We start from the raw sequence: 20,103 nt of genomic DNA on the forward strand, positions 1-20,103 counted from the left end.
TTATTTGTGACATTATACAGAAACACACTAATAGCGGGAGCAAATTACAATGTTTGTCTTGAGAAAAAAAATATTGTATCACTATAAACACATTAGGCTACATTGAACAAGTGGGCTATCAGCATTCATTGTAAAGTGTTCCTCATTGCAAAAATTTATACAAATGTCTTTTAAATTATTGTTTTATTAATTCAGGACAGGGTGCACTCCCTTGGATGATTTGTCTGATTTTGTGTGTGTCGGCTTGTAGAGTTTCATTTTGAGGATCAATCTTCAAAGCAGCCTGGTAATCTTCAAGACCTATGAAAATATTTCCAAATGAGAAAAAAAGTTTAACTGACTGCATAGGCCATGGTAGGCATAGTCTGCTAAACCAGCTGTCCCTACTCCCTAGCCTAGGATATCCACAGCAGCATTATTTCAGTCACAAGGCGAAAGTAGGCTTTTCATTCTGGGCAGAACAAACAAAATATAATCTACTTTTTAGCCAGCAGAGGTCGGTGTTACACAGGGTAAAGCACAAAACACCCATCTCTGGGGCTACAGTACTTAAATACATTAGCTCCTTTTCTTTACACGTGGAACTTTTTGTTTAAATCTGTAGAAAAAAGTCAAAGGTGCTATAACTATACTAATTTGTTAAATTCAGTTGTCTTTTCTCTTTTTTGCATTTCACTTGTCCAAGTATGAATGACAATGAGGTCTAAAACTAAAATAGAAGTGCCAAGGGGAGCCATGTAGCATTGAGGCTTGAGAAATGCCCTTGTTAAACGTTGCACAGACCTTCAGTATAGAGCTCCAGTTCACAAAAAGCTGTGCCTCGTCTTACATGGGCTCTTGTTCTGGCACCTGCATTGCCAGCCACGGGTGGCGTCAACAGATCAAGTGCCTGCAATGAAAGATTGTGGGTATGAGGAAACATTGTAATGTCATATTCTATACAACCAGCTCTTTTACCAACGCTGTTGAGTAAAAGGAAACATTTACACAAGGAAGATGAATACTGACCCAAGAGGAATCCTCAATGGCTTTATGAAGATTCCTTAGTTTCAAGTGACAAGCAGCACGGTTTGAATATATGGCAGGAATCGCTCTGTTAAGCTTTATGCCAAGGCTGTAAGCATTGATTGCAGCCAAGTAGTTACCAGTTGCAAACAATTTGCTGAAAAACATGGAGGGAAGACATTTAATATTAAAACTGCTTCATTGTTTGATGATCACTGATTTTGACAATATTAGCCTACTTACTCGCCTTTCTCCTTTAACCAGTCAGGGTTCCTCTCTTCTTCTGTCAGGTCCTTCAGCTCTGCCAGGTCTGCATTTATTGCCCTTCTGGCCTCGGCCTGCTTCTGAAGCCACTGTTCCAACAGAACACATTCATATGATTGGGTTGGCTTGATAAAATGTAAAAAATAAAACACAACAACATGACGCTACCTCCCAATAGGGAACCGAGAATGGACAAACGCAACTCTTACATATCCCGTGTCCATAGCTTAAAGTAAAGACAAAGCAGTCAATACCCATATTTAAGGGCAATTCCACCACTTTTCAACTTCCTTTTCCTTATCTTCAGCATAATACCAGTGTCTACATACAGTGGGGAGAACAAGTATTTGATACACTGCAGATTTTGAAGGTTTTCCTACTTACAAAGCATGTAGAGGTCTGTAATTTTTATCATAGGTACACTTCAACTGTGAGAGACGGAATCTAAAACAAAAATCCAGAAAATCACATTGTATGATTTTTAAGTAATTAATTTGCATTTTATTGCATGACATAAGTATTTGATACATCAGAAAAGCAGAACTTAATATTTGGTACAGAAACCTTTGTTTGCAATTACAGACATCATATGTTTCCTCTAGGTCTTGAACAGGTTTGCACACACTGCAGCAGGGATTTTGGCCCACTCCTCCATAGAGACCTTCTCCAGATCCTTCAGGTTTCGGGGTTGTCGCTGGGCAATACGGACTTTCAGCTCCCTCCAAAGATGTTCTATTGGGTTCAGGTCTGGAGACTGGCTAGGCCACTCCAGGACCTTGAGATGCTTCTTACGGAGCCACTCCTTAGTTGCCCTGGCTGTGTGTTTCGGGTCGTTGTCATGCTGGAAGACCCAGCCACGACCCATCTTCAATGCTCTTACTGAGGGAAGGAGGTTGTTGGCCAAGATCTCGCGATACAATGCCCCATCCATCCTCCCCTCAATACGGTGCAGTCGTCCTGTCCCCTTTGCAGAAAAGCATCCCCAAAGAATGATGTTTCCACCTCCTTGCTTCACGGTTGGGATGGTGTTCTTGGGGTTGTACTCATCCTTCTTCCTCCAAACACGGCGAGTGGAGTTTAGACCAAAAAGCTCTATTTTTGTCTCATCAAACCACATGACCTTCTCCCATTCCTCCTCTGGATCATCCAGATGGTCATTGGCAAACTTCAGACGGGCCTGGACATGCGCTGGCTTGAGCAGAGGGACCTTGCGTGCGCTGCAGGATTTCAGGATTTTAGTAGTGTGTTACTAATGGTTTTCTTTGAGACTGTGGTCCCAGCTCTCTTCAGGTCATTGACCAGGTCCTGCCGTGTAGTTCTGGGCTGATCCCTCACCTTCCTCATGATCATTGATGCCCCATGAGGTGAGATCTTGCTTGGAGCCCCAGACCGAGGGTGATTGACCGTCATCTTGAACTTCTTCCATTTTCGAATAATTGCGCCAACAGTTGTTGCCTTCTCACCAAGCTGCTTGCCTATTGTCCTGTAGCCCATCCCAGCCTTGTGCAGGTCTACAATTTTATCCCTGATGTCCTTACACAGCTCTCTGGTATTGGCCATTGTGGAGAGGTTGGAGTCTGTTTGATTGAGTGTGTGGACAGGTGTATTTTATACAGGTAACAAGTTCAAACAGGTGCAGTTAATACAGGTAATGAGTGGAGAACAGGAGGGCTTCTTAAAGAAAAACTAACAGGTCTGTGAGAGACGGAATTCTTACTGGTTGGTAGGTGATCAAATACGTATGTCATGCAATAAAATGCAAATTAATTACTTAAAAATCATACAATGTGATTTTCTGGATTTTTGTTTTAGATTCCGTCTATCACAGTTGAAGTGTACCTATGATACAAATTACAGACCTCTACATGCTTTGTAAGTAGGAAAACCTGCAAAATTGGCAGTGTATCAAATACTTGCTCTCCCCACTGTATGTGAAAACGGCGCATTTCTACGTTTCTAAGTTAAAATGTTCTACCCGATGACATAATCAAAAGTTAAAACATTTTAAAAACTGTGATTTTCAAACACTGAGATTCACAGTGACGTGGGGAGCAAGAATATACCTTCCCTCTGGCAAGAAACTCGTTGCAGGTTTTGAAAATCACAGTTTTTCTGACTTTTAATCCTACCCTGTGATGTCACAGAGAATCATTTTTTAGGACTGTTCTTATCTTTTTAACCACGGATCATAGAAACGTGCCGTTTTCACATACAGTATGTAGACACTGGTATGGTGCTGCAGATAATGAATATGAGGTTGAAAAGTGGCGGAATTGCCCTTTAATAAACCAAAGATTCACTGATGAAAAAACCTGGTTAATACTTGAAAGTGGAAAGGTAAAGGATGAGTTTACACCTCTTCCTCCTCTGGTACTCTTGATTCTCGTAGGGCCGTGGGAAACACTCGCGGTGTGAACTTGATTTGAATGTTGCCTGTGGATCTTGGAGCTGGCAAATCCACCTGTTTTTTCTTGCTGATTGATTGAACACTGGTTTTCTGATCTATGTAAGAAACAAGCAGATGATATTCATTACGGAATACTCAACCAATCAAACATATGATTGCAGAATGTACAATTCGATTGTACCAGAGTTTTATTTACCATGCTTGACCTTGCATCTGTCTGATGTTCTGGGTACATGTATCTTTTCCGATCTGCTTTGTTTGTCAACCTTGATTCTCTGACTTTGTAGCTTTAGTTGGGCCTCCTCCTCTGCTATTTGCCTCTGCTTCAGTTTCCATGCCTCCAACTCTGCTGTTGCTTTCTCACGTTCATCATCCTTCATTTTCTGGATCCTGGCTCTCTCTTCTTCTTCAAGCTGAAAATATCAAATAACTGAAAATGAAGATGTATTCTTAACACAAATTACACAGAATATATTTTACAAGTGTATCTCACCTTCATCATGGTCTCAAGTGCATATTTCCTTTCTTCTTGTGTCTTTGTAGCTTTGGCTTTCGACTCAGCAGCAAGCTTTTCCTGGGCTTTCAGGAGTTCTCTTTCCCTGATCTCTCTCAATTTGTCTTTGTCATCTAAAACAGATACACACAAGATCATTATAATATCTTCTTTGTGGAATAATACCAATCAGGGTCAAATGTAATACATATAATTAAGTTGTAAAAACACTGTGACTACTTTGCATAATGTATAGCAGCTGCTATACCATGGCATTGTTGAATACTTGTTTCTGATTGGCTTGAAGGGCATTCTAGAGCGTGCATTAATTACCTATAAGGCACGGTCTATCAGCAGGGTAGAATTCAATGGCTTTAGTTCATTCTTACATGTTCTATGTTTGAGCTGCTTTTGAAAGCAAAAGTCGAATTGAAAACATTATTGGCATTGCTGAATTCGATTTCAATAATAGCAAGCTAGGACTGATGGTTTGGTTAGCTAAACTAGCAAGTCTGTTTGTTTGGTTACCAAGGCAACTACTGTAGCTAGCCTATCTAGTAAACTTGCTAGCTACGTCAGTGGATGTTGAACACATTTCCAGCAGCAAATGTGTTAAATTATAGCCATGGTATGTAAGGGTTATAATCAACTCGGGGCTCTATGCGTTCTCTGGAAAATAATGCAACTCCATGGAAGGTTTGTTCCACTCTGCCAGCGCATCTTCAATGTCATTCATTATTTTCCAATGCAAAGACCCTCGTTGATTATCCCTTACTTAGCTAACTAGACTAATATCTATATTGATGTTAGCTAATGACTTACTGTTATTAATCACAAGGTGCTCCCACAGTCTCTCCTTCTTTTTCTGCAATGTGAAAACTGCAACTCCATTTCCAATTTTTGCTGTGCTTTTGTCATCATCTATTGGCTCAGACAGGAAGGCTTCAAATAAAAATGGGGGGAAATGTACCTAAATGAAGGAGGCAAGCCAAAGCAAACTGATTACCAAAGCAATTGCCCATTTACTACTGTTGACAACATTTAGATAGGTAGCTAGCTAACGTTAGCTAGCTAGCTTTAGGGTGTTTCCAAAAAAACGTTTACCTTCAGATATTCGTCTGTAGAAAAGATGTCTACTTTCCCAACCTTTACTCCTTTTAATGGTACATTTATGTAAACAATCGATTCTGTCTGTGTCCATGTGTAATCTTTGACAATCAAAGGCATTTCAAACCAATTTATAGTTAACTTTCGGTTGCTAAATTTCTGCGAGTGTGTGGTGGTAGCTACAACATTGGCGGTTGCCAAGGAAAAAGTAAAGTTGTTACAGCGAACGATTGATGTACTTCCTGTCTCAAAGTTTGGCGCTAGTTAAAGGGCCACTGCCAGGCCAGCCTACATTCAGATCCTAGAGCCCAGCTGGGCTTGAAGGGTTGAAGCAAAGAATATCTAAGGGGCTATTTTTGAAGGTGTAAATCTGATAGCCCAACATTTTCACACATAAAAGCGATGACACGATTTCAAAGTTGTATTTATTAAAATACGTTTTGCAATAAAATCTTTCAATTTAGAAAAAATAGTTTGTGGCATCAGTAATATTATTGCATACATTCATTATAAAGAACAGAATACAAAACAAATTATTCTGATAGTTTAATTACTGAAAGTTAGCTTGGTCTTTCAGTAACAGATAAGCTTTAGGTCATTGAAGAAATTAAACCATATTGTTCATACTACAGAGGCTCATATATCTAATCTATTACCAGACCTCACAACTGAGTCTTGTTTGCCTTTAATTTTATTTATTTTTACCTCTGCACAATTTTCATAAAACCACAATCACATTGTTGTAACTATGAGTGAAATTAACATTTGAGATCATGTACCGGTACATTCAATATCCTACAGGCAATATAATCAGGTGCTCATCTGAAAATTATAGCATTTTTGGTGGCCAATCGATGTGGGAAAAGGATGTACAATGTGCATGTACAATGAGAATCCAGATTATTAATACATTACATTTACTAATAAACAACATTTTCAACTGTCAAGAAAATAAGGCATCTGGTGTCAACAGTCATCTAGTATGAATTTTTTTACTTGAAAATCAAGCTAACTGCACTTTGCAAACAATGAGATATGTAAGTGGAGTTGTTATTCTGTAAGGAATGTACTTATGAAATTAAATAACATTTTTGTACATGACCATTTGTGTTAAATCGAATAAAACCGGATTCAAAACCATTATCAATTAATTAGGAATGGGGTAATAATATATTATTCCTATTAACTTTATCAATATTTTGATCACACAATATTCAGCTACATCACAAATAGCTAATAAATTAACAGTCAACAACATACAAATGCAGTTTTTTCACTTGATATATTAAGCAAAATATCTGGAGGTGATGATGTATCAAAACACTTGTAAGGCTGTTGATCCTGATGTTAACACTGAATCAATAGTAAATATTAACTGCTTGTTCATACCAATTCAAAAAGGAAGCAAACATTGATACAATGACATTATACAAAATTGAGCACAGTACTGTATACATTCACAATGCCACATTGAGTAGTTTTAAAAGTTGAGTAGTTTTGATCAGTAGTTTTGATTTGTTTTATAGCAGACTTTGGACAATTTTTTAAATGACTGACAATATGAAAACTAATTTCTGAGCAATATCAACTACCAATATTTATGTCTGATGGGCCGAAGCCTAACTTGAGAAATGTCTTCCCATCGAAAGTAGGTGTGATAGATTTATTTGAAATTGTGAAAATAGTTGAATCACCAAAATATTGCAGTATCGAACTTAATGAAAAATAAGTTATCCAAACAATAAGATAAATCTACATGAGAAAAGCAAATTATTTGAAAAATATATTTAGTTTACTTTAAGCTACTTCTAAAACTGCCTTCCCTAGTAGCAAAAATGGAAGCCATGCATGAAACTATAAATTGAAAAAAAAGTTTACTTTGAACCAAGGTTATTTTACCTTTATGCAGTAAGCATGTCTCTTAGTACTAATTATCATATTATTTTAACTTTCCAAAATGAAAACACTTGTTTCAAAATATAAAGAAATGTTGATTTTAAATGCATCATGTTTGCGCAAAAACAGGAAAGGCACAATAATCAAATGAGAGCAAAGCAAAGTGCACACATACTAAAAACATATTTAGAGCATAACATGTCTTTTATATAATAGGTTCATTTAAATGAGGTTAATCTGTATAATGTTTTATAAAGTAACTTCATTAAGGCTCAAAATACATTCAATATCAACAGTTAGAAAAACACACATGGATCGTTCCACGAAATTAGTGCCCTTTGATATTCTACGTAGAAATTGTGCACCAATATTGAATTTTAAAAGCCTGTTATATTCAATGATGTGCCCTTTTAATATAGACCACATGGAAAATTCAACAAATCAGATTTTTTTATATTAATATACTCGCTAAAGTGCCAAAATTCTGCATTTTGACATGTTCCTCCGTGCACTCTCTGACTTCCTGGAAGATTTTAACCCACTTAACCCTAACATTTCTCTAAGTTTTCACCATCATTGTAAAGCCCTAGTTATTTTGATTCTTTGACAAAGTCATTTCTGAAGATTATTATTTATTTAATGTGATTAGTGATTCATTTCAAGGTTTAAAAAAACCTGTCCCTAATTTTAAGGTCAACCCTGTTACGTGAACAGAACTTTTGTTTTAATATGGTTAAACGATTCCTTTAAAAATTTTTTTTACAAAAGAAACATTTAACATCTAATAGTCAAATTATAGTGTAGAAGCAGGTGAGCTGGTTCTACTCTTTTTGGCCATTTTCTGGTGTTTTGTGGTGGAAAACTGAGTGGGTTGAGCATAACATTTGCTTTATCTTGGCCAGGTCGCAGTTGTAAATGAGAACTTGTTCTCAACTGGCTTACCTGGTTAAATAAAGGTTAAAAAACAAAAAATAAAAAAAATAACATGTCAACCCTGTTACCCATAGATAAATTAGACAGGCTAAAAATGTTTGAACATTTATATATTTTTTTGTTAAGCTTGCATTCAATTGCCCCTCCCTGTTGCACACACAATGCTTTCATTTCCCCTGTCACGAGGGGATTTATGGCTGATTTAAGATAATCTTCAACCCTGTTACTTTCAAAAACAAAATCATTCACCAAGTTACACATCGAATTGGTGGAACGACCCACGTGTATCGAATCATTTAAAAAATTTTTTTATAAGATCCAATTCTGGTTGTATAGCATACAGTACAGGTGTATGGCTTTGGAGCACCACTCCAGCTGAGACTCAACTTTTTGGGAAAAAATCATACTGCTCAAAAACTATAACAGCAGTTGCAAAAAATATCTGATTAAAACGTTGAATACGTTTGCATCCGTCAATCAGTTAACCTTTCCGGAGAGAGCTTACTCATACTGATGTTGTAATAAGTTATATAAACTAGGCCAGGAAGGTTGGGAGGAACAGTAAGGACCTCGTTAAGAGAATGACATTATTGTGGTCAACATGGCCAATGGTACCTGCCCAAAAATAGGGAATACATATGACATTAAAGATAACTTCAGTCTAGCTTTTGCATTGGCCTAAGCACGGGACAAACTGCTATCCAAATTATACCAAATGTCAAATAAAACAACAATGGTAAAAATGTAACCCTTCGTAAACCCTACGTAAAAACGTAAGGAAAATTAACCTACAAAGGAAGCATACCAAAGAAAATGACCAGTATAAGATAGAATAATGTTACCGATGGCCCATATTCATGACCATATCACTCGCTGTTAACTGTTGGCTGCTGCCCTGCTGGCTGCCCTGTTAGCTCCTTTGTTCTAAGGAGTTGTGCCCCCTTCTCCTCCATGCAGACGTCACAGCCCCACACTGCCGACACCTCTGCTGTCAACAGGTTATAAGCTGTCTCAGTCATTCCAGTACAAACCCTGTGGAACCATTTTTGACATGAGGCCTCACACAGGATAGCTTCCTGGTCATCATTCACTTCATTCAGGCATATTCCACATGGAAACACAGGCTCCGTGGAGGAGTGGCTAGGCCTGTTGGGATGCATCAGTGTCTTATTGCTGGCCACACCACCACCTCCACTGCTTCTACTCCGCTCCAGGGGGGTTGCCTCCATGTGCCTGCCTGACTGTGGTGACTTCTTCAGGGAATCATTATTGGGGAGGATGATGCCGTTGATTTTCTCTGTGGTGTTAGGCTGACTTGCACCCTGACAAACCAGGGCGCCTCTATTCTTTGATTTCAGGTCAACAGAGTTTTTCTGACCCATGATCTCCTCTGAGCCATGGCTTCGTTTCCGTGGAGATGTGTTCTGGGATGTACTTTTGCTTGAATCCACCTCACTCAAGTCCTGTTTAGGTGTGGGTGTCTTGGACTGGGTAAAGCTGTTGTTTTGCTGCTGCCGGGTAAAACCAGGACTAGAGTCCATGCCGGGTCGGAGAGGTGGATTCCCAATTGGGTTGACTGCTGATCTAAAGCTCGGGCCCATGTCAGGAGAAGTGCTTTGGGTCACATTATGCAGATGCACCTGATTCAAGTTGTCACGGAGACCTGGTCTAAAAGGCTGATTGGGTGGAAGTGGCATGTTACTGTTGTTGTTGCTTAATGGTGGATGGTTACCGTAATTGGGATTTTCATGGTACCCATAGTTAAAATCGGGGGGTCGACTGAACCCCATGCCCATTTGAGTCTGGGCAAAAGGGTGGAGCTGGTTTCGTATCTGGTAGAGACCCCTGTAAGAAGAGGGCATCCTATTGGGCATGAGGGGGTCCATCCTGGGAGGGCCATAGCCACTGAAGCCAGGGTAGTGCGGGTGGCCAAAATATGGGTTCCCAGAGGACAGAGGCTTGAAAGATGGTGTGTTGTAGTCGTCATCAAAAGGATTGGCAGCCACTAGGTGGTCAGCACTTCGGTTTGGTGGTGGAGCATACTCAGATAGGGGAGCGAAGGAGGGAGCCTGGGGACACACATGAAAAGGCAATGATAAAGGTAGTTGATACAGAACTATGCAAGCAGCGTCAAACACTTGACTTCTCAAAAGTTTGTTGAATAAGTGAGCAGCATATTAGTTTTGAAATAGCATTGTTTGACTAAATGAGGTTGGTCAATATCGGAAACCACAAGATTTTCGACCTATAACAAATAAAGGGAATCTCAGAAAGTCAGATTACTGTGCTGGTATTTTACCTGTGTGTTCGACTTGCACTTTTTCTTGTCTGGGCTACCCAGCAGAACACCCGGCCCTCCTAGATCATCAAGCCCACCATCTCCACCTGAAAAAGAAAACCACACAAAATGTTATAGGGTCACATTAGTAGCTCAGCTGGTAGAGCACGGCGCTTGTAACGCCAAGGTAGTGGGTTCGATCCCCGGGACCACCCATACACAAAAATGTATGCATGCACGACTGTAAGTCGCTTTGGATAAAAGCGTCTGCTAAATGGCATATTATTATTATTATTATTATTATTATTATCCAGCCACATAAAATGCAAATTCCCCATTAAATTACAAGGCACACTTTTCACTCGGACAAACATTGTATAGAAAACGTACTTGCGGCATGTCAATCTGTTGAACAACACAGAACTTGTTGACTTTTCTCATTCTTGAATGGCTTATTGCATATACCTTCGTGAAGTCCACGTGCAAGCAGTGTCAGGATTACATTTTAAGAAAGGCTGGCTGCACACTGTTTTCTTGTTGTTTAAGCCAATTTCAATGGTCCAGTCACTGAAATATTCTCCATTGAGAAGAATCTAAAATGTTTGGCAGCTTGCTGCCCCTATCACATTGTCCAGGTTGCCCCTATGATAAGCTGTAAATTTATGTAACCTAAGTATGGTATAGTTAGTATACTTGGTAACCAGAATCAAATTACCAGAACTCAGCAGTAACCTCCCCTCCTCTCCTCTCCTCTCCTCTCCTCTCCTCTCCTCTCCTCTCCTCTCCTCTCCTCTCCAGGGTCTATTACCACAATAGATCAATATAGTGGAACTCTGGACCTAACCCCTTTAAAGTAGTGCACTAAATAGGCAATAGGATGCCATTTGGGGCCTAACCCTGGTCTATAGACTGGACGCCTGCCTGAAGCTCCTGACAGGACGCCTGCCTGGAGCTCCTGACAGCCTCCCAGTCTTCATACACGGTCGATAACCAACATCCTTCTAAAGGCTCCTCAAGGATGCAAAGGTACATTAAAGGCTCAATCACAAAGAAGTGTTGGATTGTTATGCCACTACGATGGCTGGTATTTATTATCTACTGGGTCTGTGGGTCATACTGGCCTGGTATCTATTATCTACTGGGTCTGGGGGTCATACTGGCTGGTATCTATTATCTCCTTGGTCTGGGGTGTCATACTGACCTGGTATTTATTATCTACTGGGTCTGGGGGGGGGGATCATACTGGCCTGGTATCTATTATCTACTGGGTCTATGGGTCAAACTGGCCTGGTATCTATTATCTACTGGGTTTGGCGGTCATACTGGCCTGGTATCTATTATCTACTGGGTCTGGGGATGATACTGGCCTGGTATCTATTATCTACTGGGTCTGGGGGTCATACTGGCTGGTATCTATTATCTCCTTGGTCTGGGGTGTCATACTGGCCTGGTATCTATTATCTACTGGGTCTGGGGGTCATACTGGCTGATATCTATTATATACTGGGTCTGGGGGTCATACTGGCTGGTATCTATTATCTACTGGGTCTGGGGGTCATACTGGCCTGGTATCTATTATTTACTGGATCCGGGGGGGTCATACTGGTCTGGTATCTATTACCTACTGGGTCTGGGGGGGGTCATACTGGCCTGATATCTATTAGCCTTTACACACAGCTCTGTAAATAAGTCAAACATTTAACAGTTGTTCAATGCTATTAAAACCACCCAAATCTTCTCCATTGGTGGGCTAGTTTGTGTAATTGTTATAAAAAAGAAATACATTGCAAAACAGTAGGCTAGTTCTTGTATGATAGCCTACAGTAGGCTACTGGCGCATGTGATGAATGCTCATCAATGTTTTTCCTTTCTGTAGCCTATATCTTGTTATAAATAAATGGGGCCTACAGTTTATGCAACATAATTTGTCCTACAGAAGTAAAACTCAAGTCTCAGACAGTCGGTTAACTAAATTAAAAGACTGGTCAGATTTTGACTGCTGAGCTGTCACCTAAATGTACTTTCTATTAGTTCACATCAATAAGAAAACGTCAGCTGGCTACATTTAAAAAAGTTCGTGGCAGTTCCAAATTTGCGAACACATTCCTACAGTGAAAGTTTATTAACTTTCCACGTCAGCAAGGTAAATTAGATTAGAATAGCTTACGCTATTTTTTTTTAAACTGAAAATGCCAGCGCTGTCTATTTATTTTGAGTTTCATTCAACACTTCAAAGGCCTTGAGGTAGGCCGATAAGCTCCTTCAAAGTCGTAATTATGGTCGAGACTTGTGTGCAGCGTATCGTGCCCCCACACACAGCAACATATCACGCGCAGAAGGGAAAAATATCGAAAACGCGCATTACCTCGGTTTCTTTTGAGCGAGAAGGTATCTTTATCCTGTTCTTTTGACATTACAGAGCTCCTTACATGACTTAAACGTGCAAAATTGTGCTGAAAAGGTAACAGTAGCCGACCGCTCTCTCCCCTCCAGCAGCAATCACAGCTATCTGTGTGACGAGGAAAGCTGCAATCGTTTGCAAAGTTTGGGAGGAGCAGACAAATTCAACTTCATTATATCCTGTGTCACGCGGGGAAATTATTGTTAACGTTGTATCATTGTCACTTATTTCTCCACGTGGCACATGACTGGCACTTGTAAAGCACGGTTAATATTAGATTTTGACAAACGGAACCTTTGTGTGACAGCACAGAAACCCCTCCACATTGGCATGTTGAGTGTGTCTGCACTGCAGCTCGATCAGAAGTGTCGCGGTGTCCTGCGATGAACCGCTGATGTAATGATGCGACTGGGGCGGAAGCTAATAAATCCAGTCTAGATATTTAGAGTCAAATAATTGTTTGAGGTTTATTACATACAGTTGAAGTCGGAAGTTTACATACACCTTAGCCAAATACATTTAAACTCAGTTTTTCACAATTCCTGACATTTAATCCTAGTAAAAATACCCTGTTTTAGGTCAGTTTATTTAATTTATTTATTTCACCTTTATTTAACCAGGTAAGCCAGTTGAGAACAAGTTCTCATCTACAACTGCGACCTGGCCAAGATAAAGCAAAGCAGTGCGATAAAAACAACAACACAGAGTTACATATGGGGTAAAACAAAACAAAGTCAAAAATACAACATAAAATATATATACAGTGTGTGCAAATGTAGCAAGTTATGGAGGTAAGGCAATAAATAGGCTATAGTGAATACTAATTGTAATTATTTTGAACACTGGAATGATAGATGTGCAAGAGATGATGTGCAAATAGAGATACTGGGGTACAAATTAGCAAAATAAATAACAATATAGGGATGAGGTAGTTGGGCGGGCTAATTTCAGATGGGCTGTGTACAGGTGCAGTGATCGGTAAGGTGCTCTGACAACTGATGCTTAAAGTTAGTGAGGGAGATAAGTGTCTCCAGCTTCAGAGATTTTTGCAATTTGTTCCAGTCATTGGCAGCAGAGAACTGGAAGGAATGGCGGCCAAAGGAGGTGTTGGCTTTGGGGATGACCAGTGAGATATACCTGCTGGAGCGCATACTACGGGTGGGTGTTGCTATGGTGACCAATGAGCTAAGATAAGGCGGGGATTTGCCTAGCAGTGATTTATAGATGGCCTGGAGCCAGTGGGTTTGGCGACGAATATGTAGTGAGGACCAGCCAACAAGAGCGTACAGGTCACAGTGGTGGGTAGTATATAGTCAGTTAGGATCACCACTTTATTTTAAGAATGTGAAATGTCAGAATAATAGTAGCGAGAATGATTTATTTCAGCTTTTATTCCTTTCATCACATTCCCAGTGGGTCAGAAGTTTACATACACTCAATTAGTATTTGGTAGCATTGCCTTAAACAATTTAAACTTGGGTCAAACGTTTCGGGTAGCCTTCCACAAGCTTCCCACAATAAGTTGGGTGAATTTTGGCCAATTCCTCCTGACAGAGCTAGTGTAACTGAGTCAGGTTTGTAGGCCTCCTTGCTCGCACACGCTTTTTCAGTTCTGCCGACAAATTTTCTATAGGATTGAGGTCAGGGCTTTGTGATGGCCACTCCAATACCTTGACTTTGTTGTCCTTAAGCCATTTTGCCACAACTTTGGAAGTATGCTTAGGGTCATTGTCCATTTGGAAGACCCATTTGCGACCAAGCTTTAACTTCTTTGAGATGTTGCTTCAATATATCCACATCATTTTCCTTCCTCATGATGCCATCTATTTTGTGAAGTGCACCAGTCCCTCCTGCAGCAAAGCACCCCCACAACATGATGCTGCCACCCCCGTGCTTCACGTTTGGGATAGTGTTCTTCGGCTAGCAAGCAACCCCACTTTTCCTCCAAACATAACAATGGACATTATGGCCAAACAGTTCTATTTTTGTTTCATCAGACCAGAGGACATTTCTCCAAAAAGTACGATCTTTGTCCCCATGTGCAGTTGCAAACCGTAGTCTGGATTTTTTATGGCGGTTTTGGAGCAGTGGCTTCTTGCTTGCTGAGCGGCCTTTCAGGTTATGTCGATATAGGACTCGTTTTACTGTGGATATAGATACTTTTGTACCTGTTTCCTCCAGCATCTTCACAAGGTCCTTTGCTGTTGTTCTGGGATTGATTTGCACTTTTCACACCAAAGTACACTTCATCTCTAGGAGACAGAACGCGTCTCCTTCCTGAGCGGTATGATGGCTGCGTGGTCCCATGGTGTTTATACTTGCACACTATTGTTTGTACAGATGAACGTGGTACCTTCAGGCGTTTGGAAATTGCTCCCAAGGATGAACCAGACTTGTGGAGGTCTACAATTTTCTTTCTGAGGTCTTGGCTGATTTCTTTTGATTTTCCCATGAAGTCAAGCAAAGAGGCACTGAGTTTGAAGGTAGCCTATCAGAAGCTTCTAAAGCCATGACATCATTTTCCGGAATTTTCCAAGCTGTTTAAAGGCACAGTCAACTTAGTGTATGTAAACTTCTGACCCACTGGAATTGTGATACAGTAAATTATAAGTGAAATAATCTGTCTGTAAACAATTGTTGGAAAAATTACTTGTGTCATGCACAAGGTAGATGTCCTAACCGACTTGCCAAAACTATAGTTTGTTAACAAGAAATTTGTGGAGTGGTTGAAAAAACTAGTTTTAATGACTCCAGCCTAAGTGTATGTAAACTTCCGAATTCAACTATACTTACCACTCTCTTTTGGATGGGTTTTGCGCTATTCATATTCATTTCTGCTTAGTCATGATAAGGAGTTGCAGCCTAATAGGCCTAGCTACTACACTACACACTTCAAAAGTTGTTTTTACTGTAGGAATAGGCTACAGTATTTGAAAAAAGCAAAATATTGTACTAAACTAAAATAATAAAGTTGTTGTATAGGCTACACTATACCTTTTTTTGTTTCTTATTCACAGCCATCTGTGGATACCACACCATTTTTTTTGTAGGTTACAGATCTCTCCAAACATGGGGTTAAAAAATCTAAATTGACTTCTCTCATCCATTAACAGTAACTAATTGCTGCTTTTTCAGATAGGGGAAGACCAATGATTGGGTGGACTGTAATAACTGAAGATAATGCCACAGGGGCCTTTACTGACTACAAGAGGAAGCCTTCAATCTTTGGCCCCAAATGTTCAGTGGGGAAGACAACCATTGTCACAACATGGACCAAAGGACATGACCTCACAAGTGCACTCAAGGGTCCGTGTACGTTTCATTATTTTGATTTCCGAGTGAAAATGGAGAGTGGGAAAACAGAAAATCGACTTGTTTTCTCATTTATTGTGTCAAAATTGGACATAGAATAACAGAAAACAAATAACAACAAAATGTATTCCATTTTGGGATTTTTGTTTTTATTTTCTTAATACCGGAAGTACACACCCCCTCATAGAATATTCATGGTCTTAGGGGGGGTGTTTACAGCCTAGGTTGGTAGCACAAAGAAAGTGTTGTGGTTAAACTCAAATATACTAATTCATAAAAAAACAGTATTTTTCGATAAAATGTTTAAAAAAGTATCATCTTTGTAAATGATATCATAAATAGGACTGGCGGAGTTATGTCACACATGCAGCTAACAAAAATATATGGAAATGTCTGCTCTACCCAAAATTACAACCAACTAATTGCAGCATTACCGCAAAAATGGAAGTGGCAAGTGGAAGGGGGAAAAAGTAAGGAACTTGTGGGTCGGCCCTGCATTAAAGACCAAAATTGGTTAAAGAAAATTCTGATGAATCAAAAAATATACCAGTTTCATTTAAGGACAAAAAAATTAAAGCTGTGCCATATAGATTGCAAAATAGTTGGTACAGAGATGTACCGATTCCATGGCACATGGATTATGAACTGATATACGCAAAACGACGCCGGATTCAAAACGTACAATTGTTTCTATTAAAATTATTATACAACATTCTTGCAACCAATAGAATGTTATATACAGTGAGGGGAAAAAGTATTTGATCCCCTGCTTATTTTGTACGTTTGCCCACTGACAAAGACATGATCAGTCTATAATTTTAATGGTAGGTTTATTTGAACAGTGAGAGACAGAGTAACAACAAAAAAATCCAGAGAAACGCATGTCAAAAATGTTATAAATTGATTTGCATTTTAATGAGTGAAATAAGTATTTGACTCCTCTGCAAAACATGACTTAGTACTTGGTGTTAAACCCCTTGTTGGCAATCACAGAGGTCAGACGTTTCTTGTAGTTGGCCACCAGGTTTGCACACATCTCAAGAGGGATTTTGTTCCACTCCTCTTTGCATATCTTCTCCAAGTCATTAAGGTTTCGAGGCTGACGTTTGGCAATTCGAACCTTCAGCTCCCTCCACAGATTGTCTAAGGGATTAAGGTCTGGAGACTGGCTAGGCCACTCCAGGACCTTAATGTGCTTCTTCTTGAGCCACTCCTTTGTTGCCTTGGCCGTGTGTTTTGGGTCATTGTCATGCTGGAATACCCATCCACGACCCATTTTCAATGCCCTGGCTGAGGGAAGGAGGTTCTCACCCAAGATTTGACGGTACATGGCCCCGTCCATCGTCCCTTTGATGCGGTGAAGTTGTCCTGTCCCCTTAGCAGAAAAACACCCCCAAAGCATAATGTTTCCACCTCCATGTTTGACGGTGGGGATGGTGTTCTTGGGGTCATAGGCATCATTCCTCCTCCTCCAAACACGGCGAGTTGAGTTGATGCCAAAGAGCTCGATTTTGGTCTCATCTGACCACAACACTTTCACCCAGTTCTCCTCTGAATCATTCAGATGTTCATTGGCAAACTTCAGACGGCCCTGTATATGTGCTTTCTTGAGCAGGGGGACCTTGCGGGCGCTGCAGGATTTCAGTTCTTCACGGCGTAGTGTGTTACCAATTGTTTTCTTGGTGACTATGGTCCCAGCTGCCTTGAGATCATTGACAATATCCTCCCGTGTAGTTCTGGGCTGATTCCTCACCGTTCTCATGATCATTGCAACTCCACGAGGTGAGATCTTGCATGGAGCCCCAGGCAGAGGGAGATTGACAGTTATTTTGTGTTTCTTCCATTTGCGAATAATCGCACCAACTGTTGTCACCTTCTCACCAAGCTGCTTGGCGATGGTTTTGTAGCCCATTCCAGCCTTGTGTAGGTCTACAATCTTGTCCCTGACATCCTTGGAGAGCTCTTTGGTCTTGGCCATGGTGGAGAGTGTGGTGTCGAGAAAACGTTGCTAATTATGCTGTGAGAACAAGAATTCCGCTGACACTGTACTTTGATTATAAAGGTTTATTTATATCAAAGGGTTACAGCTTCAATTTACAGATATCTGCAGAATATCTGGAGAACAACGACCCCAATCTGTAATATGTTGTTCTGTCCTCCTTTGTTTTAACCAAGTATTTATATCCTATGCCCTATGTAACATAATATGGGTGTTTTCCCTACAGACCAATCCCAGGAGGCCACCTAACAGACTTCCTCGGCTTTAGGGTGCCCCTATAGAACTACTCCCCAGATGCTCCCTTTAAGCTGAGTCAACATCCTCTAAAACCATTTGAAACCATTAGCAAAGTCATAAATTCCTCAGATACCACAAGAGTTTGGAATCTGATTGATTGATTGCTTCTGTGGACAGGTGTCTTTTATACAGGTAACAAGCTGAGATTAGGAGCACTCCCTTTAAGAGTGTGCTCCTAATCTCAGCTCGTTACCTGTATAAAAGACACCTGGGAGCCAGAAATCTTTCTGATTGAGAGGGGGTCAAATACTTATTTCCCTCATTAAAATGCAAATCAATTTATAACATTTTTGACATGCGTTTTTCTGGATTTTGTTGTTGTTATTCTGTCTCTCACTGTTCAAATAAACCTACCATTAAAATTATAGACTGATCATTTATTTGTCAGTGGACAAATGTACAAAATCAGCAGGGGATCAAATACTTTTTTCCCTCACTGTATATGGGGGATACAACCTTCCCAGCTCTGCAGATTTTGTCATTAGTCATTAGATCATTTATTTTGGTACTGTCCATATATACAGTGGGGGAAAAAAGTATTTAGTCAGCCACCAATTGTGCAAGTTCTCCCACTTAAAAAGATGAGAGAGGCCTGTAATTTTCATCATAGGTACACGTCAACTATGACAGACAAATTGAGAAAAGAAAATCCAGAAAATCACATTGTAGGATTTGTAATGAATTTATTTGCAAATTATGGTGGAAAATAAGTATTTGGTCACCTACAAACAAGCAAGATTTCTGGCTCTCACAGACCTGTAACTTCTTCTTTAAGAGGGTCCTCTGTCCTCCATTCGTTACCTGTATTAATGGCACCTGTTTGAACTTGTTATCAGTATAAAAGACACCTGTCCACAACCTCAAACAGTCACACTCCAAACTCCACAATGGCCAAGACCAAAGAGCTGTCAAAGGACACCAGAAACAAAATTGTAGACCTGCACCAGGCTGGGAAGACTGAATCTGCAATAGGTAAGCAGCTTGATTTGAAGAAATCAACTGTGGGAGCAATTATTAGGAAATGGAAGACATACAAGACCACTGATAATCTCCCTCGATCTCGGGCTCCACGCAAGATCTCACCCCATGGGGTCAAAATGATCACAAGAACGGTGAGCAAAAATCCCAGAACCACACGGGGGGACCTAGTGAATGACCTGCAGAGAGCTGGGACCGAAGTAACAAAGCCTACCATCAGTAACACACTACGCCGCCAGGGACTCAAATCCTGCAGTGCAAGACGTGTCCCCCTGCTTAAGCCAGTACATGTCCAGGCCCATCTGAAGTTTGCTAGAGTGCATTTGGATGATCCAGAAGAGGATTGGGAGAATGTCATATGGTCAGATGAAACCAAAATATAACTTTTTGGTAAAAACTCAACTCGTCGTGTTTGGAGGACAAAGAATGCTGAGTTGCATCCAAAGAACACCATACCTACTGTGAAGCATGGGGGTGGAAACATCATGCTTTGGGGCTGTTTTTCTGCAAAGGGACCAGGACGACTGATCCGTGTAAAGGAAAGAATGAATGGGGCCATGTATCGTGAGATTTTGAGTGAAAACCTCCTTCCATCAGCAAGGGCATTGAAGATGAAACGTGGCTGGGTCTTTCAGCATGACAATGATCCCAAACACACCGCCCGGGCAACGAAGGAGTGGCTTCGTAAGAAGTGTGTGTGTCCTAGCCAGTCTCCAGTGGCCTAGCCAGTCTC

General features: G+C 40.4%; 2 protein-coding genes across 3 annotated transcripts; both read right to left on the reverse strand.

Annotated features, from left to right (window-relative positions):
- Nucleotides 1-166: 166 nt before the first annotated feature.
- On the reverse strand, nt 167-5,501 carry LOC121548291 (dynein axonemal assembly factor 4). Of its 2 annotated transcripts, XM_041859719.2 has the most exons (9): nt 5,274-5,501; nt 4,992-5,139; nt 4,170-4,303; nt 3,873-4,089; nt 3,626-3,771; nt 1,249-1,358; nt 1,009-1,162; nt 784-889; nt 167-300 (listed from the first exon to the last, which is right to left on the reverse strand). In XM_041859719.2, exons 1-9 carry the CDS (start codon nt 5,394-5,396, stop codon nt 176-178), a joined length of 1,263 nt encoding a protein of 420 aa, XP_041715653.1. In that variant the 5' UTR covers nt 5,397-5,501; the 3' UTR covers nt 167-175. The 2 variants fall into 2 exon arrangements, with proteins under 2 accessions (XP_041715653.1, XP_041715654.1); XM_041859720.2 differs by lacking the exon at nt 4,992-5,139 and having other exon boundaries at nt 5,274-5,483.
- Nucleotides 5,502-8,110: 2,609 nt separating this feature from the next.
- Nucleotides 8,111-12,912, reverse strand: LOC121548426 (pygopus homolog 1). The gene is made up of 3 exons (XM_041859859.2): nt 12,749-12,912; nt 10,405-10,490; nt 8,111-10,174 (listed from the first exon to the last, which is right to left on the reverse strand). The coding sequence occupies exons 1-3, from the start codon at nt 12,795-12,797 to the stop codon at nt 8,972-8,974; spliced, it is 1,338 nt and encodes a 445-aa protein (XP_041715793.1). The 5' UTR covers nt 12,798-12,912; the 3' UTR covers nt 8,111-8,971.
- Nucleotides 12,913-20,103: the final 7,191 nt, after the last annotated feature.

Source organism: Coregonus clupeaformis, unplaced genomic scaffold, assembly GCF_020615455.1.
Source record: "Coregonus clupeaformis isolate EN_2021a unplaced genomic scaffold, ASM2061545v1 scaf1080, whole genome shotgun sequence".
Classification (NCBI taxonomy): Eukaryota; Metazoa; Chordata; class Actinopteri; order Salmoniformes; family Salmonidae; genus Coregonus; species Coregonus clupeaformis.